The sequence below is a fragment of the Mesoplodon bidens genome, assembly GCF_964165515.1.
Source record: "Mesoplodon bidens genome assembly, chromosome: 6".
NCBI classification, from domain to species: Eukaryota; Metazoa; Chordata; class Mammalia; order Artiodactyla; family Ziphiidae; genus Mesoplodon; species Mesoplodon bidens.
In genome coordinates, this window is record NC_138162.1 from 20,558,383 (window position 1) to 20,584,641 (window position 26,259).

General features: G+C 45.9%; 1 protein-coding gene across 4 annotated transcripts in view; it reads right to left on the reverse strand.

Moving 5' to 3' along the window:
- RGS3 (regulator of G protein signaling 3) overlaps window positions 1–26,259 on the reverse strand; it is a 159,929-nt gene that overhangs the window by 108,065 nt on the left and 25,605 nt on the right. For 2 of the 4 annotated variants that reach the window (XM_081238110.1, XM_081238114.1), the window contains 2 exons: window positions 19,237–19,417; window positions 1,512–1,562 (listed from right to left, as the gene is read on the reverse strand). In XM_081238110.1, coding sequence (XP_081094236.1) covers window positions 1,512–1,562; window positions 19,237–19,417 — 232 coding nt within the window. Of the gene's footprint in view, window positions 1–1,511; window positions 1,563–17,574; window positions 17,688–19,236; window positions 19,418–26,259 lie in introns of those variants that run through there. The other 2 variants (XM_081238115.1, XM_081238119.1) reach the window with 1 other exon arrangement.

Here is a 26,259-nt window from a genome sequence, read left to right on the forward strand (position 1 = left end):
TTGATCTACCTGTTCCCCCGTGGAGTTGAGGCAGACATGGTCCCCACTCCCCGTCTACCGAAGGAGACAGATCCTGGACACACCAGGGTGACACAGTGTAGTCAGGACGGTGATGAGGACACAGAGGAGGAAGCAACAAACTCAGCCCTGCAGGTGGGTCAGGGGGTGATTCCTGGAGGGGAAAAAATGAGCCAAAATGAGCCTTCCTTCCTTCCTCTTAATGAGATTAAGGCAGGCATATTTCTTACGAAATCAGAGGAAGGGAGACCTATTCTTCAAAAGGAGTTCAAACAGAAGGCAGGCTGAGACGCAAGGAATAGTGGGTGCGAAGGCAGGGGCGTAAGCAAGCATGATGCACTGGGGGGCGAGGAGGGCACAAAACCGGACAGAACAGGGGGCGGAGGGTGCCTTGAACAGCAGGAGCCAGGGAGGCTGGAGAGACGGGCAGGGCCTGCTGGGCCAAACAGAAGAGCCGGGCCACGACAGAAGCTCAGTAACTATTTGTGTGCTGGATAGAAGGACAAACACATGGATAAATGGCAGGTACAGTATAAAATCCTCTGGGTGGCACATCAGACCTTCATGGCCCGGTCCCAGCTCACCCCTGCACCCCTTCCTGTGCTGCGCCGCGGGCACGTTAGACAGTCCTCAAGGGCATCGTGCTCTCTCTGACCCCAGGCCTTCGCACCTGCAGCTCCCCCAGCGTGAAGTGCCCGGCCCTCCTGCTCCCCTCTGCCTGGCTCAGGCTCGGTCCTCCTTCAGGATGGAGTGTGGGCATCACCCCCTCTGCCAAGCCTTCCTGCCATCCTATCAGCACCACCCAGACAGAGGTGGGTGCTTCTCCTTGGTGTCCCCAGCCCCTGGCACAGGGCCATTGCTCAATCACTATTTTTGGAGTTTATGGTTTTCTATCTTATTTAACAAATACTAATATAGGGTTTACCACATGCTGGGCGCTGTCCTAAGCACTTTACTAATATTGACTCCTTTAATCCTTGTCACATCCCATAAGATAGGTACTTTTATTGCCATCCAGCAGATGAGAAACTAAGCTTGCTTAAGGTCACTTGGCGAGAAAGTATCAGAGCCGGGATTCAGACACGAGCAGTCTGGTTCCAAAGGTGGCGACCTTAGCCGTGACACTGCCATCAATGAAAGAATGAATGGATGAGAAAAAGAGAAAGAGAGAAGAAAGGAAGGAAGAAAGACAAGAGGAAGGACAGCAAAGCTCTTCTGTGGCCCTGCTCCACTGGGGCCAAGGAGGATGCTGAGGTGCCCAGGGACAGCTCCAGCCTGCTGTGGACTCCACCTGCATCGGAGCAGGACCAGAGAAATGTCTCTAGGAGTCCCAAGTGAATACCCACTTTTTTTCAACAGACACATGGCAGGACACTATACAAAGATGAAAAAGTAGCCTTGGCCATGGTAATACCTCCACCCGGCCCTGGCTCCATGCGGGAGGCCAAGTAGCCCAACCTTCCCCGGTGTGCCCGGCACACAGCCATACTCACTGTGGAGCAGCAGAACCCGGTCCTGGGCATCGATGGACAGCTTCAGCTGACCTGAGGAAACAACAAGAGAGACAGCTTCACCTCGTTTCCTTGCCAGGTGAAAAATGGAGTGATGTTGACGGGAGTGTGCTTCTGTTCCTGTGAAGCGATTCAAAGATTCATACAGTCTCTGGGTTGGAAGGGAGCTCAGAAGCCACCTAGTTAAGCCTCCTCACCACGTCAATACCTCCAGCAATACTGATTTCCATCCTTACTCCCCCAGGTGATGGGGAGCTCACTACTTTACAAGGCAGCCCAGGTCAATGCTGGGGAGCTCTCACTGCTGGACAGACGGAAGAGTTGTTGCATCCACGTCTCAGTGAGGCTAGATTGGAGAGTTAAGGATCCTGGGTCTCAGTCAGAAGTCCATGCTGGGGGGTTGGCCAAAGCTTTCCAGCTGTTCATGCAGCTCAATAGCAAAAAATACAAACAACCCAATCCAAAAATGGGCAGAAGACCTAAATAGACATTTCTCCAAAGAAGATATACAGACTGCCAACAAACACATGAAAGGATGCTCAACATCATTAATCATTAATCATTAGAGAAATGCAAATCAAAACTACAATGAGATATCATCTCACACCAGTCAGAATGGCCATCATCAAAAAATCTAGAAACAATAAATGCTGGAGAGGGTGTGGAGAAAAGGGAACACTCTTGCACTGCTGGTGGGAATGTGAATTGGTACAGCCACTATGGAGAACAGTATGGAGGTTCCTTAAGAAACTACAAATAGAACTACCATATGACCCAGCAATCCCACTACTGGGCATATACCTTGAGAAAACCATAATTCAAAAAGAGTCATGTACCAAAATGTTCATTGCAGCTCTATTTACAATAGCCCGGAGATGGAAACAACCTAAGTGTCCATCATCCAATGAATGGATAAAGAAGATGTGGCACATATATACAATGGAATATTACTCAGCCATAAAAAGAAACAAAATTGAGCTATTTGTAATGAGGTGGATAGACCTAGAGTCTGTCATACAGAGTGAAGTAAGTCAGAAAGAGAAAGACAAATACCTTATGCTGACACATATATACGGAATTTAAGAAAAAAAACAAATGTCATGAAGAACCTAGGGGTAAAACAGGAATAAAGACACAGACCTACTTGAGAATGGACTTGAGGATATGGGGAGGGGGAAGGGTAAGCTGTGACAAAGCGAGAGAGGCATGGACATAGATACACTACCAAACGATAGGGAGGGTGGGAGGGAAGGAGACGCAAGAGGGAAGGCATATGGGAACAGATGTATTATGTATAACTGATTCACTTTGTTATAAAGCAGAAACTAATACACCATTGTGAAGCAATTATATTCCAATAAAGTTGTAAAAAAAAAAAACCTCTATGCTCTTAGCCATTATGCTTTACTTTCTCAAGGAGTGTATGTATTTGTATTTTAAATAAATATTAACAAATTGTCCCCCACCCCCCCAAAAAAAAGCTTTCCAGCTGTGACAGACAGCTAGCTATGTTCTGGGAAGGCAATAACAGTACAAGGACATACGATGAATGAGTTTGGGGAAAAGCAAAAGGAAAGAGATCAGCTGTGGGCAGAGAGATCCTTCGAAGTCAATGCTACTGCCCCCAGTCATTCCACAGAATCCTGACCTCCCTAAAGAAAAGCTAAGGAGGCTTTCTCTGACCTTGGCTTAGAGCCTTGCTACTCAAAGTGAGGTCCAAGAACCAGCAGCACAAGAAGCATGTGGAAGATAGTTAAAAATTCAGCATCTCAAGCCCTGGCCTAGACCTCCTGAATTCAGGGCTACAGTTTAACAGTATCCCCAGGAAGTTGCATGCACATTAAAGGTTGAGGAGCCCTAGAGCAGAGCACACCGAAGAGTCTCTGAACATGTTTCTAAGCTTGGAGATGGCCCTCTTAAGCAAGACACAAAAAAGCAGAGGCCACAGGGAAAAGATAGATAAATCTGACTCCATAAGACTTTTAAAATGTCTGTTACAATTAAACATATCATAAACAAAGTTATGAGACAACACAATAGAAAAACAAGCAAAGGATATTGAATTGGAAATTCAGCAATGACAAAATGGCCCATAAACATGCAAAAAGATGCTCAACTTCATGGAGATCTGAGACATGCAAATTAACAATAAAATACCACCTTCCGGGCTTCCCTGGTGGCGCAGTGGTTGAGAGTCCGCCTGCCGATGTAAGGGACATGGGTTCATGCCCCGGTCCGGGAAGATCCCACATGCCGCGGACTGGCTGGGCCCGTGAGCCATGGCCGCTGAGCCTGCGCGTCCGGAGCCTGTGCTCCGCAACGGGAGAGGCCACAACAGTGAGAGGCCTGCGTACCGCCAAAAAAAAAAAACAAAACAAAACAAACCACCTTCCCCCAATCTGACTGGCAAATAATCTAAAAGACGATAATGTCAAATGTTGGTAAAGATGCAGGAAAACAGATACCCTCATACCCTGTTGGAGGAAGTGTAAATGGAGGGTAATTTCTGACAATATCTATTAAATATAAATCTCCTTATCATTCAACCTAGCAATTATACTTCCAGGTAACTATCATAGACAAAAACTCAAGTGTGCACAAAGGCTGGCACCACAGCATTGTAAAAAATTGGAAACACCTGAAAAATCCATCCATATGAAAATGGTTAAATGAAGGAACTATAGCTGTGTTGTGGGATAGTATGGGCTGATATAAAGAATGGGGGAGCAGTATAAGTCCTGGAATAGGAACATTATTGAGACATGTTTTTAAGTGGAACAAGAAAATTGCAGAACAATACACATGGTATATATTTCTGTGTGTGTGGTGTGCTGTGTGTGTTCTGAAAGGATGTCAAATTAAAAACAGTGATCACCTCTAGGGAAGAGACTGTGAATTGGAGGGAGGGAAGTCAAGAGGAATCTCAATCTATCACTATTGTAGTTGTTGTAACAGTACAAATATATCCATGACCTATAGCACTTTTATAATTAAAAATAAACTAAAGAGGAAACACACAGACATAGAGAACAGACTTCTGGTTGCCAAGGGGGAGCAGGGGTAGGGGAGGGAAGGAATGCGAGTTTGGGATTAGCAGAGGCAAACGATTATATATAGGATGGATAAACAACAAGGTCGTACTGTATAGCACAGGGAACTATATTCAACATCCTGTGACAAACCATAATGCAAAAATATGAAAAAAAAATATATGTATATATCTATATCTATCTATCTATCTATCTATCTATATATAACTGAGTCACTTCGCTATACAGGAGAAATTAACACAACATTGTAAGTCAACTATATTTCAATAAAACTTAAAAAAAAACTAAAGAGGAAACAAATAAAGAAGGAAGGTGGGGGGACTTCCCTGGTGGCACAGTGGTTAAGAATCTGCCTGCCGATGCAGGGGACACAGGTGGGAGCCCTGGTCCGGGAAGATCCCACATGCCATGGAGCAACTAAGCCCCTGCGCCACAACTACTGAGCCTGCGCTCTAGAACCCACGAGCCACAACTACTGAGCCCATATGCCACAACTACTGAAGCCCGCACACCTAGAGCCGGTGCTCCACAACAAGAGAAGCCACTGCAATGAGAAGCCCATGCACTGCAATGAAGAGTAGTCCCCGCTCACCGCAACCAGAGAAAGCCCGCGTGCAGCAACGAAGACCCAACACAGCCAAAAATAAATAAATAAATGTATTAAAAAAACGCAAAAAACAGAACATCGGGTCATCCTCACAGACACCCAGTGGCTCTCCAGCATGGACAGAGGAGAGATAGGACCACACTCCTCCTCCTCAATGACACGTGGAAAAATCTTCTCTCCATCCAATAGACTCCTCCTAGAACTTCAAGAAACCACTGAACTGGATCTACCCAGTGGACACAGGTGAAGGGCAGGGCTTCCCAGCCTGCAGCAAACCAGCACATCATCCAGAAAGCCCTGAATCTGCTCCATCCATGACAACGCTGTCTAGAAGTTATCTGCCTCTGCTTGATCACCTCCAGTGATGGGGAGCTCGCTTCCCACAATGAGAGCCCTGTCTCTTTTGAGATAGATCTGATTGTTCCGTGCTTCATCTTTATTAAGCCAAAAGTGGTCTCTCAGTACCTTTCATTGACTGGACCTCACTCTGCAGTCTCTGGGCTCTCTCCTTTACACCAAAGTCTGAAGTCCCTCCAGCATTCCTCATGGCACAGACACCCCTCATCATCCCAACTGTTCATCTCTGGACATACCCCGTGGAACTGGACTGGTGGTTGGGGCTCGCGCTTAGTTGCTGGCTGGCAGAAGGGCAGGCATAGCACAGAAAGGAGGGAAACTCCACGCCTCATAGCTCTACAGCAGTCCACCGACCACAATCATCTTGCCCCTCATACTGTTGGGTGTTGGGGTGTAGTATCCCACATGCCGCAGAGCAACTAAGCCCATGCGCCACAACTACTGAGCCTGCGCTCTAGAGCCCACGAGCCACAACTATGGAGCCCACGTGCCACAACTACTGAAGCCTGCGCACCCCATACTACAGTCCCAAGCAATTCAGGCTGCAGCAAATCCTGGTGCAGCTCTTCAGCCATCATAAATCCCTGCCGCTCTCCTGCCCAGGACACTGATCTCAGAAGCCCAGGAGGTCTGCTCCAGCCCCAGACCCAACTACGCTCCTCTCTCAGAGCCACAACGTGTGAGGTGGAGCTAATAATAGGGGTTATCACACTTTCTGAGCTGTGTGGGGATCAGATAATGCTGGAGGGCGAGGAGGTCCTTGGATGAAAGGCGCCAGGAGAATCCATGGTATTATTAGTTCAAGGTCTGAGCAATTACCACTTTGGGGCTCCCTAGAGCTGAGAAACCTCCTACAAAAACTGGGCCCGGATCCAGCGTGGGGTGGGAGAAGGAGGCTGGAAACAGATGAACAGGGCCAGCAGCCATGGACTGGATCTCATCAACCCAAAGGCATCTACAGTTAACACATTTTTTCTGAAACTGTTACCAGTGCAAAGCCGACTCGGGCCCAAACACATCTGGCTTTCCACAGCCGTGGGAACCACTGTGCTGTCCAACACCTATCACCTTCCAACGGCCCTTTCCCAGAAATCAGAACCGAGAAATCTCCCGACACAAATGGTCACTAATTCCATTTGACAAACATCTGCCGGGCACCTGCACGCAGGCCTGAGGAGGAAGGGCAGATCTGAACAGTGCCTACCCTCAGGGAACTCAGAGCCCAGTGGCTAGGACAGGGGCATGAGCAAGGTCAAGGGTGGAGCTGGAGCACAGGATGGGCCTGGGGTGAAGACTGACTCAGAAATCAGAGGAGTCTGCACAGCTCCATGCAGCTCCTCTTCCAGGCCCTGCCTACACCCTGTAACAGCAGAGAAACCAAACCCAGCAGACCAAGCTCCAAGTCCCCAGGGCAGTACACACCCTAGCCCAGCCCATTCTCAGGCTCACAGACGAGGGACGGCAAGATGAAGAATGAGAACCCTTCCCTTGGCCACGACTGTCCCCTCTGTCCTCCCCCTTAGTCCATTCCATCGAATGTCTAAGACTCCTGAAATCACCTTGCCCAACCTCCTCATCTGGTAGCCAGAACAGTCCTGCCCAGAGATGAAAGGTGACTTGCCCTGGGCCCAGAGGGACCAGGATAGACTGAGCCAGAACTGGAGACCAGAACTCTGCCCAAACCTTCCCTGTGCACTGAACTGGTTTTCCAGAACACTCACAGCCCTCTAACTATACACCATGGCATCTGCCAATGCAACCCTGGGGTCCAGGAGCAGAGAGAGCCATCAGACACAGGACAAGGTTTGTCCTTTGCTTGAGAAGCCAAGAGGAAGCCCAAGAGAGGGCGGGCTCCAAGAAATGTCTTCAAGTCTAGAGAAATGAACCACCAGGAGGAGGGGAAGTCAGGTTGAATCCCTGGGGGCTTCAGCTGGTCTAGGTACCAGCTAATCAAGGCCCCCAAATCTGTGGTCTTGTCAATATCCCTACTTTCTCCCTAGGCTCAGGGTGTGGCCTGAGAATATGCAGGAAGTTCAGGCTAGAGGGCCTGAAGTTATTCTCACCGGGTGTTTGGGAGCCCTGGAGAGGGCACATCCCCAGTTCCCATGGGGCTACAGTTGGGCACTGACTCTGTCTGCAAAGGGTGGTGGTGACAGGTGCCCAGAGAGGCTGCAGGAGGTCACCAGGGAGTGGGGGCCCAGAGGTAAAGGGAGAACAGACGGGTCCCATATGGCAGGAAAAATGCCGGATGAGAGTGAGCTTCAGAAAGTGCAGAGAAAGCAACGAACGCATGTTCTGCTGGGTACAGGACTTGGGGGTTTCGGACTCACTGGACACCATGGGAAAAAAGTTATAGAAGCCAGCTAAAGAAATTTAATCCGGCAGACCTTCCTAAATAGAGGGCCACAGCAGCATGAGCTCCAACTCTCAGGACACAGTCAGGAAGAGACCTACTCAGAAAATGAAGCAAGAAGATGGGGGCTGCACACCACTGCTGAACACAGGGGTCAGCAGGAATGTGTCCTAGAAGGAGCTCAAACCACCCAGAGGTGTGCGGAGACGACATTTATGATGGACTTGCCTGGCTAGCACGGAGCAGCAGTCATCCCCAAACTCAATTCGCCCCAAAAGCAATTCCCCATTTAAGAGCTCTCATGTGTTGAAAGCCACAGGAAGGAGGATGATAACAGGACAAACATACAAAGGAGGTTGGGTCTACGTGGAGCCTGGCCAGCCGCTAACACTCAGAGAGGGTTATGCCCTGTTCATGCATTTCATTCTCTGCCTCTAAGGGAGACACAGTAGCGGTGCTGGGGAACTGGAGCCACACAGCTCTTAGGATGTAGCCCTGTAGAATTTCAAGTGTTTTGTTTGGAGGAGGGAGAACCTTGAGTTCCATTTGGAGAGGCAGCCCTGGCTTTCGATGGTAAGTGCTGGCAGAACAAAAGTGAGGAGGGGGCTGCCGTGGTGGAATAAAGATCATGATGGGTCAATTCAACCCTGTTCATTTGACTCTCTGCTTCCTGTGAAACCTCATATTCATGTGGCTTCCCAAGCTGTTTTTCCTTCCAGAAGTAGATTGCACTGCCAGCATAAGTCTGCTAACATCTTGACTGCAGTCTACGTGAGAGACCCTCAGCAAAAACACCCAGCTAAGCCATCCCCAGACTCCTGACTCACAGAAACAGTGAGATAAAAAAATGTTTGGTTTTTTAAGCCAATACATAGTGGGATCACCTGTTATGAAGCAGTAGATAACTAATACATACTCATGTTGCCTCCACAATTGGGTGACATAAATCTGATCTCAATTCTGAAGCAATTTTTCAATTTTAAAAATTGTTAAGAAAATAGAGTTCTAAGATAAATCAGCATAGTATGACTAAGGATAAAGAAGACTCCCAGTTTTTGAGGTCCGTCATTTTCTTAATAAAGAATTTTGATAGATTTAAACCATACTCATTATCACCAAACTGCAAAATCTGGAAATGTCCCACATTAACCCAAGGACAGCCCAGCACATTCAAGAAAATGCTTTACCTGCAGAGCAAATGGTTTTCTTTTATACATATTTGTGTATAATACTATAATATATAGAAAATTCACATTATCCTGCCTTTTCCAATTCTCCTTTAAGTTTTATTATAATAATTTAATCACATCTATAAAGTCATATGTTTAATTCCAGAATTGTCAGTTTTATCACATTTTATAAATTACTCAGCATCCTTCTCCATTTCATATTACAGGCTTCTCCAAAGTATGTTATTATATAATGATTAGCACCTGTTATGTGCTTGCTAATAGCTTTGAGCCATACAATGGAGTCAATCATTTATTTTCACTATGCTTTCTTATATTTATTTATTTATTTATTTTGGCTGCACCGGGTTTTTTTTTTTTTCAAGTTCTAGAATTTATATACCAGTGCTATTCTCAGTAGACACAAACTGAAAATCACTCATATTGTAATACACATTGGAATAAATTAATTAATATTTATTTACTCTATGGAATCCTATGCAACAGTGGCAATGCATGATCACAACAACAGGCAACCATATAGGCATATTCACAAGCAACAAAAAATAAAAAAGCCCAATCCAAAAGTGATTTTACTGTGCACCGGGTCTTAGTTGCAGCACACAGGATCTTCGTTGCAGCATGTGGGATTTGTTGCAGCATGCGGACTTCTTAGTTGTGGCATGCGGGCTTCTTAGTTGCGGCATGCGAACTCTTCGCTGCGGCATGCATGTGGGATCTAGTTCCCCAACCAGGGATCAAACTCAGGTCTCCTGCATTGGGAGCATGGAGTCTTACTCACTGACCACCAGGGAAGTCCCCTATTTTCATTATGCTTTACATTTTCATTAGTATTTTTCTCTATCAAATGAAGTTTTCCAGCAGAACAAGTCTAATATGAAAAACACAAGAGAGGAAGCATGTATCTCTAAGCAAAGCATTTTGGAATCATTAAGATCTAGTTTGGGTCCTGGTTCCACCACTGATGATCCTTAATCACTACATCCTCAGTTTTCTCATCTGTACAATGGAAAGAATAATAATAATACAGCCCTAATAGAGCTGTTGTAAAAGTGGGAACTAATATATGTGAAGTACCTGGCAAAGAGAAGGCATTCCCACTGAAATGACAATAGGAAAGGAGGAAAGAAGAAAAAGAAAAAAAACAAGTCAGAAAAATTAGAAAACATATGTAGGGGACTTCTATTCCTGGGATGACAGACTCATTGAGGAAATCTAGAAAAGCTAGACAAAATATTTAAAAGCAGCTTCTTGGAGATGTAACAAGATAGAGAGGAACTACGAAGCAGGATCTGGGGGGATGGAGGTCCATGCAATTAAGTTTACTGTTTTTCTGGGCTAATTTTCTCCTGGGGATATTTACAAGTTCCAGAGGTAACAAAGTCTGATAGCCTGAGCAGAGTTTCTGCCTGCCTCTTGGGGCTGGAGAAACAGGAGTTGGAGACCAGGGCCTGCCAAGAAGTGGGGTCCTTCTGCACCCCTACATTTTGGGTTGGAGCCCCAAAGGGTTGCTCCTTAGGAAAAGAGTAAACCATGGTCAGACACAGTTCCTCAAGGGACTGCAGCTCACCTCAATCTGAGTCCCTAACATTGAATTAAGATTATTCCAGATGCTAGTGACCTCCAGCACCTGACAGAAACAAATAAAGATCTTTTTAAAGGAGATATCATCCCAGATCTGCATTAAGAAGAAAAAAATAACAAGCCTGTGCCTGCCGTTTGTAACAGACACAGCACACCTAAAATGTATAGAAGCAGAAAGATTGAAAGAAATAGGATGGAAAAAGATATGCCAAGCAATTATTAACCAAAAGAAGGCTGGGTATCTATGTCAATCTCAGGAAAAGTGCACTTTGTCTCCACTAGAAATGAAGAGAAGACTTCATAACAATAAAAGAAGACCAGAATAATAAGAGTTTCAACTCATCAGAAAGATAATGATTCTAAATTTGTATGTTCTTAATATTGCTTCAAAATATATAAAGGAAAAAAATGACAGAACTATAATGAGAAATAGATAAATTTATAATCATAGTAGGAATTTTAACACACTTCTCTCAGTAACTGATGGTGGTGGGGGGAGGAAATCAGCAAGGATATAGAATATATGAACAGCGTAAGTAGTAAACTTGACCTAAACCTGACATATGCAAAGAACACTACACCCACCTACTTCAGATCTTTTCAAGTACACACAGAACATTTATAAAAGCTGAGCCATCAAAGGACTGAATGGATGCAGAGTACGTTCTCTGCATAAAGGTAAAATAAGGAACAAAAAAAACTACTAAAATCCCCAGTATTTGGAAATTAAGAAATATAATTCCAAATAACCCATGGATTCAAGAAGAAATTACTTGAAAATTAGAAAACATTTTGAACTGAATGATAAACAAAAAAACTATTTACATATCAAACATGAGGCTTCTGGATATTGGCAATCCAGAAGCCAATCCCCAGTGAAAGTTACACAGTATTTGCTTCACAATACATCACTGAACTGCACATCATCCGGAGGGACACTTTTCTGTATTGTGTTATATTTCATAATAAAAAGTGTTTTAAAAAAGAACAGAGAGAACAGAACTGGAAAAGAAAACAAAGGGTTATCAACAGGCCAGACTCTGAGAATTTCTGAATGCTCCCAAGTAAATGGACTCCAAATGACAGGAAAGCCAATAAATGCTGAGGCCCCTGACCAGCAAATGACAATCTCTTGAGAAATGGTTGGATGGGTTTCCCCATTGTCCTGGGCTCAGGGCAGCCGGGTGAGCCAGGGGCAGCCGGGTGAGCCAGGGGCAGCTGGTGGGGACGGGACATGTCGCAGGCCTCAAGTTCAGGGCCTGACTTCACACTGCCCAACACATCATCCTGCCTAGCATCTGTTCCCAAGCTTCCTTCTCACTACAGAAAATGGACTTTTTATCTCTGCGGCTTCTAATGAGAGGCAGAGAAAGGAGAGGGACAGGTCCCAGCTAGTATTGTACTATCACAACAAACATAGAAAAACAAAGAAAATGCCCACCAAACGACATTCCTTAGTCTACTCTGCCTGCAGAACCACATCTTTCTGACTTCCTTCTAGCAAACCCAAGATTCCAGGCACTTTCTCTAGAGCTTACAGGCAGAGCTGCTACCCACAGCTTTCATTTGGGTATAACCGTTCTAAAGAGAGTTGGGTTGTGTCACCGAATGGCCACAGCTCCCTGCAGCCCTCAGAACGTGTCCAGCCTGCCTATTACCTCCTGGCTCAGACACTCTGGGGGAAAGGCAAGCTGTTCTCTCCCATGACCACTCACCACATTCAGGCCCTGGACCAAATCCCAGGTAAGTTAATTATCTGTTGCCTCAGGCAAGCTAATAAGTTGGTATTCTTTCAAGAAGATATGCTTTAAATACTTATCAAACATTTTTATGAACTTGGGTTTGTATTTTCTATATAAAATGTTATGCCTAAATCCATATGTAAAATCAAGGAACCCAAGATAGTCAAAACAATCTTGAAAAAGAAGAACAAAACTGAAGGATTCACATTTCCCAATTTCAAAACTTACTACAAAGCAACCGTTTTCAAGAAAGTGTGATACTGGCATAAGAATAGTCAAACAGATTAATGGAATAGAATTAAAAGTCCAGAAAGAAACTCATGTATGTATGGTCAATTAATTTTCAACATAGGTGCCAAGACCATCCAATGACGATATAATAGTATTTTCAACAACTGATGCCAGGACAATTGGATACCATGTACACATGAATGAAGTTGGATCCTTTCCTCACACCATATAAAAAAATTAACTCAAAATGTTTTTTTAAAATAGGCTTTTAACTCAAACTCAAAGACCTAAATCTAAGAGTCAAAACTATACAACTCTTTTTTTTATATAAATTTATTTAATTTATTTATTTTTGGCTGCACTGGGTCTTTGTTGTTGCGCGCGGGCTTTCTCTAGTTGTGGCAAGCAGGGGCTACTCTTCATTGCGGTGTGCAGGCTTCTCATTGTGGTGGCTTCTCTTGTTGCGGAGCACAGGCTCTAGGTGCACAGGCTGCAGTCGTTGTGCCACGCGGGCTCAGTAGTTGTGGTTCGCAGGCTCTAGAGCACAGTCAGTAGTTGTGGCGCACAGGCTTAGCTGCTCTGCAGCATGTGGGATCTTCCCGGACCAGGGCTCGAACCCATGTCCCCTGCATTGGCAGGCAGACTCCTAACCACTGCACCACCAGGGAAGCCCTCAAAACTATAAAACTCTAAGAAGAAAACATAGAGGTAAATTTCTGTGATCTTGGATATGATCGTAGATGCTGAGATTTGACACCAAAAGCACAGCAACCAAATTAAAAATGGATTAATTGGACTCCATCAAAATGAAAAATATTTGAGTTTCAAAGAACACTATCAAGAAAGTGGATCAGGGCTTCCCTGGTGGCGCAGTGGTTGAGAGTCCGCCTGCCGATGTAGGGGACACGGGTTTGTGCCCCGGTCCGGGAAGATCCCACATGCCACGGAGTGGCTGGGCCCGTGAGCCATGGCTGCTGAGCCTGAGCGTCCGGAGCCTGTGCTCCGCAACAGGAAAGGCCACAGCAGTGAGAGGCCCGCATACCGCAAAAAAAAAAAAAAAAAAAAAAAAAAAGAAAGTGGATCAAAAAACCCACAGATTGAGAGAAAATATTTGTAAATAATATCTGATAAGGGACTAGTATCTAGCATATATAAAGAACTCTTACAACTCAAAAATAAACAAGTAGTCCTTAAATTGGCTATTTAATTTAAAATTTTTAAATTAAATGGGCAAAGAATCTGAATAAATTTTTCTCTAAAGAAGATATACAAGTAGCCAATAAGCACATGAAAAGATGCTAAATGGCACTGGTCATCAGGGAAATGCAAATCAAAACCACAGTGAGATAACCACTTCACATCCACTAGGATGGCTAGAATCAAAAAGTCAGATAATAGCAAGTGTTGGTGAGGTTGTGGAGAAAGCAAAACCCTCGTGCCTTGCTGACAGAAATGCAAAATGGTGCAACCACTCTGGAAAAGAGTTTTGTAGTTTCTCAAATAGTTAAACATAGAGTTACCATTTGACCTAGCAATTCCACCCCTAGGTGTATACCCAAGAGAAGTGAAAACATTTGTCCACACAAAAACTTGTGTATCAGTGTTCATAGCAGAGCAATATTCATAACAGCCAAAAGACAGAAACAATCCAAATGTCCATCAATGAATTAATAAAGAAAATGTGGTATATCCATACAATAGAATATTACTCAGCTGTAAAAATGAATGAAATACTGATATATGTTACAACATGGATGAACCTTGTAAACATTATGCTAACTGAAAGAAGCCAGTCACAAAAGGCCACCTATTATAGGATTCCATTTATATGAAATGTCCAGAATAAGCAAGTATATAAAGACAGAAAGTAAATCAGTGATTGCTTAGAGTTAGGGGACAGAGGGGATTGGGAATTGGGGGTAATAAACTAAAGGGTATAGTGTTTCTTTTTGAAGTGATAAAAATGATCTAAAGTTGACTGCGGTAATGGTTACACAACTCTGTGAATGTACTGAAAACTATTTAATTGTATACTTTAAATGAGTGAATTGTATGTATGTAAATTATATCTCAAAAAAGCTATTTTTTAAGTTAACAAATATACTAATAAAATTAAAATATATAATCCTGAAGGAAAAAAAACTTATGTGTACCTGTAATGGCTTCTTCAAATTATACCATTTCTTATAAATATAAAATCCCTCTGTAGTAGTTGGGTTCGAGCTCTAGTTTACTTACCCCCCTCCCTTGAAGCCAGGCCACCTCCTTAGAAGGCAACAATGTATGGCCAACTAACGTTACTTGAAGGTGCCCCTTACTGGGGTACAAGGAGCTGTACTCATGCACACAAACACACACACACACACAAATACATAAATCACGACGTATTCCATACGGTATTCTCCCTGAAAAAAATTCTGGTCAAAACAATTTTGTTTCTTTTTAGTTCCAGAGATGCTGGAAATTTAGCTCCCTTTACCTATTTGTGCTCAGGGAACTACCAGTTAAGCAGCAGCTTCCTCTGGTTCCACCAGGGCAGAGCCCACTGCTGAAGGCCAGGGGCTACCTGCCATGCTGGGGATAAGCCAGTGAACTGAGGAAAACTTAGCAAAGACCTTCATTTTAAGGGAGTCCAAGTTGGCTATCAAACTGAATAGTTGATAGACAAAAACTGAATAGTTGATAGCCAACTGACTCTGAATCCATAGCTTCCAAACCTGGCTCATCAACAAAATACTTCTGTGGCTTCTTAAAATTACAGATTCTTGGCTGCACCCCAGACCTATTAAACCAGGATCTCTGGGATCTCCAGGTGCTTCTGATAACTGGCCACGTTTGAAAACCCCTGGTAAAACTCTTCATTCCCAAGCAGACAAGCAAAGATCACTCAGTGTACAAAGAAATCAGCAGCCTGGAAGAGGGATGGCATTTGTCAAGGAAACAGAGCTAATGAAGGAAGCAGGAGAGAACTCTTCCAGTGTCAGTCCACGGAGAGATTTGAGAGGAGGCTGCATACGTGGAGCGGGAGGCTCCCCACCCCACCAGGTTCCTGCCCGCCCCGGTGCACACTCAGGTCACATCACACCCTGATACCCACCCAACGCAGCCCTGAGGCCATGTCTGGGCAGGTCATCCACTCCCTGCTGGGTTGGACCCTCCCCAACTTCCCAGATCTGGCAGGGAGATTAACTCAGTACAAGAATATGGGCTGATACAAGGAAATAGTCACATCATACCAGTAAGGAAAAGAAACGGGTTACAAAGCTGTACATACAGCAGAATCTCAATTTTGTTAAAATTAGGCACACACAAATACACACACGTGCACACACACACACACACAGAGAAATAAGTCTGGAAGGATATAAACCATGTTAACAATGGCCTCCTCTGGGGAGTCAGATTACAGGTGATTTTCGCTTTCTTCTTTTCACTAAGTTTTCAACAATGAATACATCTTACCATGATAATAAGGAGAAAAAACAGTGAAACGTTTTTTACTTTTTAATCAGGACACGGCTAAGGTAACAAGGCCTCACAGCTCTCCCACACTCGTTCCTGACCACCCCAGTACCACCAGCTCAGAGCATCCCAGGAACCTCCCCTATCTGGTAGAATCCCACATTCTCATGGGGCTAACAGGAATTGCCTCCACCGGCTGGGAGGATTAAATGAGATGATGCAGGGAAAGCACTTGGCACACGGCATGGCACGTGATGAACATGCAACAAACGGTGTTGAGTTAATTACTCTTGTTACCCTCTACCAACTGGACCCGTGAATTCCAGAATGCCAGACCTCAGGCCATTTCTAGGGGCCAAGCCACTGCTTTTCCGTTACTCCCTCTACCCCTAGAGAAGAAGGCAGGTTGTGAAGAGCCAAGCGTGCTGATACAGGTAAGCCCTAGAGTAGGAGAGCCGGAACCCCAAGGAGGGCACAACTCCTTAGGTGCTCTGTCTTTGAAATGTGGGCAAAGTCCACTTATGTTGCAGTAACTGCCCCAACTTTCATGAGGAAAATTGTATAAAGGTTCTTTTTTTTAAATGTGCTGTACACGTCATCTCAGAAGGCTTGAGCTCAGGTACCAACTCTGCAGCTGGCTCATTGGGAGACCTTCCTCTCGGGATCTCAAGTCTTCAGAGAGGAGACATAACTCCCTGCCCACAGAGAGTTGCAGAACCAGTGAGGAAACAAAGGCTAGGGAGAGCTGTATCCTAGGACACGGCTATTTATCTTTACTGCGGGGACTTGGAAGGCCAGGTTTGCCCAGACCCTTGGGGCAGCTGCTGCCCAGCTGTTATTTGGGGGGACCCACTCCTGTTATCTAGGGGCTTGGAAGCAGGAGCCTATTGCCCAATTCTTTCCGCCTCAAGCCCCCAGGGCAGCCCTGGGACCCTGCTGAGAGCACAGTAGCTCCTGGAGGAGAGCATTCTCCCACCTCTGCTGCAGGTCAGGCATCCGCTGGAGCCGGGGCGCTGCAGCCTCTCCAAGGTGAGCCCACAGGAAGCCAAGGCCATCGGGGCTGACCCAGCACCTGTCCTGTCCCTGAGCCAAAGGAAAAAGGACTGAGGAGGTCTGGAGATGTAGTAACAAGACCTTGACTTAACCCTGAGCTGCTTGTTCATGGGAAGCTCCGTGGTGGCAAACCCCATCCCTGAAAGATTAACTGGGGCACGACTGTCCCAGCCAAGTGAGGCACAACCGACTGCACTCGGCCCCAGTGGCCAGGCAGCAGGTGGGGCCCAGCGGCTTGCGCGGCCTGAGCCTGTGCCCGTGCCCTGAGCCCCTCCTGCGCGACCACGGGAGGCAGATGTCCCCAAACAGAAGGATGGCTGCTCCCTGCCTCACCTGCCACCACGAGGGGGTTGCCCTCTCTGGGCGCTGCGGGCAGGGTGAAGCAGCCCCTGGCGGCAGCCGCCGCGGGCACTTACCAAAGGTGGTGAGGTAGAAGGACAAGCCCGGGTGGGCGCGCCGGCTCCCGAGGGAGACGCGGTGCAGGGAGCGCTCCATGGCAATGGCCCCGCTCCCGCCGGGCCGGGGCGCCTGTAACTCGACGCGTCTGTGTTGCTCCCGGTAACCGAGGCAGCAGGTTCACCGCCCACGCGCCAGTGTCTCGGCGGCGGGCGCGGGAGGCCGGCTGCAGCGCGCATTTGAACCGGCGGGCGCGCCAGGCCCTGATTGGCCCGCGCCGGTTTGAATGAGGAGATTTCCACCTGACCGAGCCGCCACCGGCCGAGGGGAGGAGGCGCCCGCGGCCCATCTGCTGACGGGACGGTGGTCCTCCCCGTGGAGCCGGCAGGATGGGCGGCCCCACCGAGGCTCAGGGCTCGGGGGCCGCTCTGGGCTGCAGGTGCCAGCCCCATACCAGGCCCGCGGCTCCTGGCGCGCCCACTCGGCGGGCTTGGCCTGCTCGCCCAGCTGCCCCAGGCCAGCAGTTAGCCAGGTTTGCGACATGCTTTGAAGCTCAGACCTGTACTCACCAGACCCAAGCAAGGGCAGGGGAGCACCCTCCTGGCCCAAAGCGGTGGGGTTTGGAAAAACGTTCTCCACCCTTGGACCTCCACCCCCCACCAGCTGCAGGGCCCTTCCCTGACCCTGGCTCTTCCATCTCTCTCTTGAGCCTTCTCTTGGATGAGAGCAGCCTGGCACAGGTCCAGACCAGAGCAGCTTCCTCCAGCCAGCCTCATGGCCCCCCATGGGCAGCCTGGTGCCATGAGACAGGAGCACAGGCCCCCAGCACCTGAGGGACAGAAATGCACAGTATAGTATGTGGAGGGGGCAGGCACTTTCAATCTCCAGAGCTTGTTGCGAGGAAGCAGAGCTGGAAGGAAGGTCAGCCCCTGCGCTGCTTTGTCGGCAAACATTCACGGGATGCCTCCTGGGAGCAGTTTCAAAGACATCTGCTCTGCAGCTCTCTGTTGCTGCCATGGGGAAAGCTGCCGGTCTTATGTAAAATATAAAAATGGGAAGTGTCGGCAGTTGCCAAATGGATATCTGTGGCTCAGTGATCCACTCAAGACAAGGTTGGGGGATGCAAGAAAGAAAGTGGGGAGAAAAGTTATATGTATGGAGTACCAGGTGCCAGTGGCTGAGCTGGGCAATTTACACACATCTTCTCATTTAATCTTCACGGTAACCCTAGAAAGTATTAGCCCCAATTTACCAGGAATAAACCTGGTAAATCTCACACAGAGAGGGCAGGTGACTTTTCCAAGGTGGGCAGGGCTGAAATTTGAACCCAGGCCTGGTCTGCCCCAAAGGCCATCCTCCTCCTGTTCTTCCTTGGCCTCCACTCCTGCCCCATGGCCAATGGCAGGTGGAGGGAGCAGACCTGCCTTCTTGAGTCAGGTAAGGAAACTAGATGCCACAGGGCCAGCTGGCCACCAGAGGGGAGCAGAAACCGGAAAAGGAGCCCAGAAATCAACAAAGTAGTGGTCAAGTGCAAATGAGTCACATAAAGGCCAGTGGGTCGTTCAAATCCTGGCGCACTGTGAAGCCCTGCTCTGCACTTCCCCACCCCAGCTCCTTGAGCACTGCCCTTAGCAGGGGCAAGCCAGCTCCCTTGGCCCCAGCCCAGTGACAGACAGACTTACCTGCACCCTGGACTTGAGCGGGCCTGATCCTTCTCCTGGCTGGGGAAGTCTGAGTCCAGGCATCCTTTCTGGGCACGGAAGTATCCTGGCTCTGCCACTCCATCCAGCCAAGGAAAACGGGCAACCTCAGGCTCAAGCCACAGGATTCAGACAGGACACGGAGGCTGGAAGTGCTGTAGACCTGCGGGACCAAGATGGGAGCATGAGTTAGGCATGGCCTGAGAATGCCCCCTGAAAGGGGGGTCCACCCCAGTAGGAATTAGAAAGTATGATGTTCAGGAGTCTGAGCAAAGGGAGGCCCACAAAGGGAAAAGTGATGTGCCCAAGGTGACAGTGGCCCCTTCACAGCTCAGGGACCACTGTAGCACCTGCACTAAGGGAGACCACCTTGGACTCAGGAAGCTGTGAGCAACCGGCAGATACACATTCAGGAGGGTAGAAGCCAGCAGGAGAGCTGGGTAGACTTGCATTATCTGTATGTGGCCTGGGGGAGAAAAGACTGAGGCGCACACTTGGCACTTCACCCCTACTTGGGACAAAGGTCCTGCTGCCTTGCAGGTTCCCTCCTGACTCCTCCTGCCCCATCAGTTGAGGACCCCAGTGTCACTCTGATAGTGATCTGACTCTTGTGGTGGCACCACCTCCACCGCCCTCACCACCAACAATAAGGCCCCTTTACTTAGTAGAGCACTAGAAGCTTCCTGCTCTTAAAGGGGCAGGTCACTCTTTTCTCAGGATGGGGAGGACAGAAGTGAGTGGGAGCCTGCGCAGTGGCACTGCAGGAGACACTTGCCCTATTAACCCACACTACTGTCTACAGCAGACATCCAGAAAGGGTTGAGAATTATGGCCCTGCTTTCTCCAAAAAGACAAGGGAGTTTGAGGACCACGCCTGGCTTTCTGACATGCCCTGAACACTCTAGCTCCCCTGGTCATGGGCCTCAGTATCCCTCTAACACTCACACACACTCCACACATACATAAACAAACTACACATACAATATTAACACTGCACACACTCTGCACACACACCCACGCATACCATAACACTTCCCACGTACATTCACGAATACACCAGATACACAAACATACCGTATACATACACCCCACACACAAATAAACACACCACATACACACCTCACACATATATACAATCTCACCCCACAGATTTTCATGCATCCTATGCACATACACAAGCACACACACACACACACACACACACACACCAAAAAAAACCACTTAAATGCACTATATACATACAGCACATCCACATACAAAGATTGATTGATTATATTTTTTAAGACTGACTCTGTTTCAAGACGAATAAGAACTACTTGTGTTTGGAGGGAAGGGACTAAAGAGGTTTATTTGGGTGCATTTTCACATTAGCTATCAAAGAACCTTAGTGCCTTTAAGATATCATCTGGCCGAATATCCAAAACAATTTTGAAAAATAATAATAAAGGGGACTAGGACTACCAGATGTTAAACAGTCTTATAATAATGTAGAAAGAAGACAAACAGATCAATGGAACGGAATAGAAAGTTCAGGGGAAATATGATTTTACTTAGAAAACAAGACAATGTTCAAAATTCTTTAAACTAAAGACTCATTTCAAAGAGAAATGGAACAGCTAATTCAGATGAAGATTTTAAAAGGAAATAATAAAGTTAAAGTTGAAATTTATTTTTAAAAAACAGACTTCAACAATAAAACCATAGCCTGGTTCTTTGAAAAGACCAATAAAACAGAACTCTGTCAAAACAAAGAAAACTATAAATAAACAAGTTTGGGAAAGAGAAAGATAGCCAAGATACAAAGGTAATTCTTTAAATTATGAGAGAAAACCATTGCAACTTTATTTGTAAATTTGAAAATCTGGGGGGAAATTGGTGCTTTTCTAGAAAGTATTAATTATTAAAATTGATACAAGAGTTTGACATTTTTAACAGATCACTAACCATAGACAAAATACAAAAGGAAATAAAAAATCTACCTGACAAAATTACAGAAGACTCAGATAGTTTTAGAGGCCAATTCTATTAGACCTTCAAGAAACAGATAATGCCTATGTAATTTAAAACTGTTTCAGAACTAGAAAAAAAAAAAAAACTGGAAGATTTGTCAGTACTAGATACAAGGCTAGGCAAAGACAAAAACCAGATAAGGTTAGCAACAGAAAACTATAGACCAAAGGTCAAAGATAAAAATAAGAGTAGAAGTTAATGAAATAGAAAACATAGATAAAAGAAGACCTATTAAAAATGTGACAAAACTAGGCCCACGGGGTTTCCCTGGTGGCGCAGTGGTTGAGAGTCCGCCTGCCAATGCAGGGGATGTGGGTTCGTGCCCCGGTCCGGGAAGGTCCCACATGCCGTGGAACGGCTAGGCCCGTGAGCCATGGCCGCTGAGCCTGTGCTCCACAACAGGAGAGGCCACAACAGTGAGAGGTCCGCGTACCCAAAACAAAACAAAACAAAACAAAACAAAAAACTAGGCCCACATTCCCCCAGTTTTGCCACATTCCTTTTTTAAAAGAAAAGCTAGAAATGTCTAAGTTTTAATATGACATCTCCCAATTTTTAAATATTGACTATTTGTTCAAATTTTTGAAAAACATTATGTAGACCAAATAAAATATATCTCTGCCCTATAACTAGTTTGAAATCTCTGCTAGACCAATCTGACTTATGAATATAGACACAAACATCCTAAATATTAGCAAATCAAATCCATCAGTATATTCATGATACATTCAAGTGGTATATATTCCAGGAATGCAAAGATGGCTCAGATTTAATGAACATACTAGTGCAGGGGTTGGAAAACTGCCTACAGGCCAATCTGGCCAGCCACCTACTTTTGTACAGCAAGTAAGCTAAGAGTGGATTTTACAGCTTTTAATGGTTGAAAAAAAATTTTTTTTAATTAAAAAAAAAGATATTTCTATGGCCATAAAAATTTTTAATTTTTAAATTAAAAAATGAATGTAAAATATTTACATAATATATGGCAAATATGTATATATGTACAAAGAAGTCTTACAAATCAGTAAGAAAGAATAAATGTACCAAAGAACATGAATAATCATTGCACAAGAGAGGAAATATAATTGACTAATACATAAAATACTAGTAACCAGAAAAAGAAAAAAATCATCCTACCATTTGCCTTCAGGAAGTTCAAGCATTTGTATTTACAGATGAGACAACTAAATTTCAGAGTTGTTAAATGAATCAGGTTGCTAAGGTAGTAAATAAACAGTGGAGAAATAAGAATCCAGCCAAAGAACCACTATAGAATGTCATCTTTCACACTAATCTTCAACTAGTAGTACTAAGACCTCCATGGCTTCTAACACATTAAAATTCAATTCAACAGATGTCTGCTAAGCTAAGCACCCATGCTGTGCTGAGCCTTACACTGAACACTGAGCATACAGAAGTGAACAAGATGGAGCTTACAATCTGGTGGAAGACTGGATGAGTGTTACAATGGAGGAAACATGGCAACCTGCAGAAACACAGATTAGTATCTCACTTAGTCTGGGGATCTGGGCCAACCAAGATGAGAACAGAAGTCAGAGAAGACTTCTCAAAGAAAGTGACCTGTAGGATGATTTAGCCAAGCCAGTGAGGTGAAGGAAGGGGGTTATAGGCAAAAAGAACAAAACATGCAAAGGCCAGATAATGAGAGAAGCTTATATATTTGAGGAATGGAACAAGGGGACACATGGCAGGGAGGAAGGAATATGCAAGAAGGTAAACATCATACAGGGTTTCACATATTATTATAAGGAGCTTGGGCTTTATCCTAAATGTAGGGCAGTCGTTGAAAGATTTTGAGCGATCCCAAAAGGTTTTGTGTTTTAGAAAGATCACTCTGGCTAGAGTATTAAAAAATGGATTGGGGGGACTTCCCTTGTGGCGCAGTGGTTAAGAATCCTCCCACCCTGCTGCCGCGGAGTAGAGACTTTAGAAGCAGCAGAGCTCCTAGCGCCCCCCGCCTTCCTCAGCTGCCTTGTCCTGAGCCAGAGGCCTGTCCCCAGCTCTGCCTGCTGAGTGAAGAAGTGGGCTTGACTGCATTGCCGCTGTATGAAGCATGTGGTCTTAATAGTGTGTGGACAGCTGACAAAGTTAATCCTTTTTTGTAATACTTTCTATGTGACATTTCTCTTCCCTTTAGAAACACTGCACATTTTAACTCTAGGCATGATCTCTTCTGCGTTGACTGGACTTCGTAGGGGTGGGGGAGGATCAAGAGGAAGTGGGCAGCCAGAGACCCTGAAGGGGCCGCTTCCATGACTGCTTTATGCAGAAGTCATAACAAATGCTGGTGTCTTTAGCTCCAAATATGGCAGGAAAGGGGGTGGGGGGGGTTGGGGTGGAATCGGGAAGCTCACGGGGCGGGATCCATAAAAAGCAGTGTGGAGGTGTACAGCCTGAGCCTGACTCCACGCCACTGGATAATTTATGTTGTCAAACTGCTGTTCTTAGTGAGGAGGCATTCAGAATGTCACAGAGGCCAGAACTATGGCCTCCTGGACCCCTGGGCCGGCAGGGCATCTTGGAAGAACAGTGCTTGGTTTGACACCTGCAGCAGAGGAGAGGAAAGCCCAGAGATGTAGTATGAGGAGGGGATCCGTCGTGTCCCAGTACATCTGGGACTAACTTTCTGAGCCCCCTATCCAAAGCTGGCTTTATTTCCGTTAACGCTGGTGCTCCCGCATCTCATGGGTACACTCTGTGTGTCTGTCCTCTCCTCTCTGCATTTCATTGTCACCGCCCCCCCACGCCCCCTCCCTGCCCCGGATATGGGGAAGGTCAGCACTGAAAGGGTTAAGCAGCAAGCTTTGGTTCATGGTTTTAATTCCTTGGTAAAGTAAATTAGGCAACACCAAAGTCTGTGGGTTTGGTCCTTGGAGAAAATGTGGCCCTTACAAGATGGGAGAGTAAATTTTGGAGGGCTTTCTTTCTTTCTTTCTTTCTTTCCTTATTTATTTATGGCTGTGTTGGGTCTTCATTGCTGCGTGCAGGCTTTCTCTAGTTGCGTTGAGTGGGGGCTGCTCTTCATACCGGTGTGCGGGCTTCTCACTGCAGTGGCTTCTTTTATTGTGGAGCACGGGCTCTAGGCCCATGGGCTCAGTAGTTGTGGCTTGCAGGCTCTAGAGCACAGGCTCAGTAGTTGTGGCACACAGGCTTAGTGTCTCCGCAGCACGTGGGATCTTACTGGACCAGGGCTTGAACCCGTGTTCCCTGCACTGGCAGGCGGATTCTTAACCATTGCGTCAGCAGGGAACCCTGGAGGGCTTTATTGAAGAAATAAAAGACATCTTTTGTATCTTAAAAAACAAACAAACAAACAAAGGAATCTGGCTGCCAACGCAAGGGACATGGGTTCGAGCCCTGGTCTGGGAAGATCCCACATGCCGCGGAGCAACTAAGCCCCTGCGCCTCAACTACTGAGCCTGCGCTCTAGAGCTCACGAGCCACAACTACTGAACCTGAGTGCCACAACTACAGAGGCCACATGCCACAACTACTGAAGCCCGAGCGCCTAGAGCCCATGCTCCGAAACAAGAGAAGCCACTGCAATAAGAAGCCCGCACACCATGACGAAGAGTAGCCCCCACTTGCCGCAACTAGAGAAAGCCCGCATGCAGCAACGAAGACCGAACACAGCCACAAATAAATAATAAATAAATAAATTTTTTTAAAAAAATGGATTGGGAAGATGGAGGGGTGGCATGAGGGTTGGAATCCAAAAGTGCTGTTACGTGAAGTTTTTTCCAGTGGCCCAGGTTAAAAAAAAACTAGTGTAGTAGCAGTAGGGATGGAAAAAGGTAGAATCAACAGGACTTGGTGGTCGATTGGAAGGTAAAAGGCAAGAAATCCTGGCTTGAGAAATTAGCTGTTCAGAAGTGACCTTTACAGAGATGGAGAACATGAGAGGAAGGGCTGGACTGAGGGGAGACTTGATGAGTTCACCTCTGAGCCTGCTAAGGTTGAGTTACTTACTTGCTGTTCAACTGAATATGTCAAGTGAACTGTTGAATACACTGAACATAAGTTCAGGAAAAAATACTTAGGCTAAAATATAGATTTAGGAATTCCCAGTGAAGCCATGGCATGGATAAAAGAGCCCAGATAGAATGTTTAATGTGAGAAGAAGGCTCAGGAAAGAACCAAGAAGAATACCAACAGAAAAGACAGGCAGAGGAAGAAAGGCTAGAAAGGGAGAAGGAAAGCCAGGCAATGTATTAAGAAAGAGATAATAGTCAACAATCTCAAACAATGTTGAGAGGTCAAGGAGGTTAATAACTTGAGAGGTGTCCATTGGATTTAGCAACAAGACAGTCATTATTGACCTTCCCTCCCAGAATAAAATGCTGGGAGGCAACAGCTCCACATGAATGAAACTGTACCAAATTCACTCCAAAAGGAAAAATACCCTGGGCTCAAAGCCAGAGAATATTCTTGGATCAGGTTTTTTTCTTGTCCTAAATTTAACCAGCTGGAATGTTTTGTTAAGTGGTATTTTTTTCACCCTTGAAATGAAGGATTTGCCTTTTAAAAGTATGTCTGCAATTCATCTTCAAGGTAAAACACAGTATCTTGAGTTAGTGGTTCTCTACAGGAGCAGGTGCTGGTTGCTGTAAATACCACTGAGAAACTTCAATTTGCCTCAGCTATAGAAGCCTTTGGTAACCTAAATACACAAATAGGGTCTAAGTGGGAACCAAACAAAAAAAAAAAACTCAAGATTTCAAGTAAGCTGAGAGATATTGTTTCAAAATGGAAGAGAAAACCTTCACTGCCAGAGGAACGTGAAATAGTTAGTTGAGTCCAATGATAAGGGCCAAAGACTTGACAGAAAAGCAGAGTCACCTGTCTCTTCTAGAATGGCTCAGTTTCCTTGTAGTTATGTTGGAAGCCCTTTTAGCCTCTTCAATAAGCACCCGTTTTCCTGACCTGATAACAAGCAGCTTGGCTTGGCATAGTCAAAAGCTCCAGAGGCCCTCA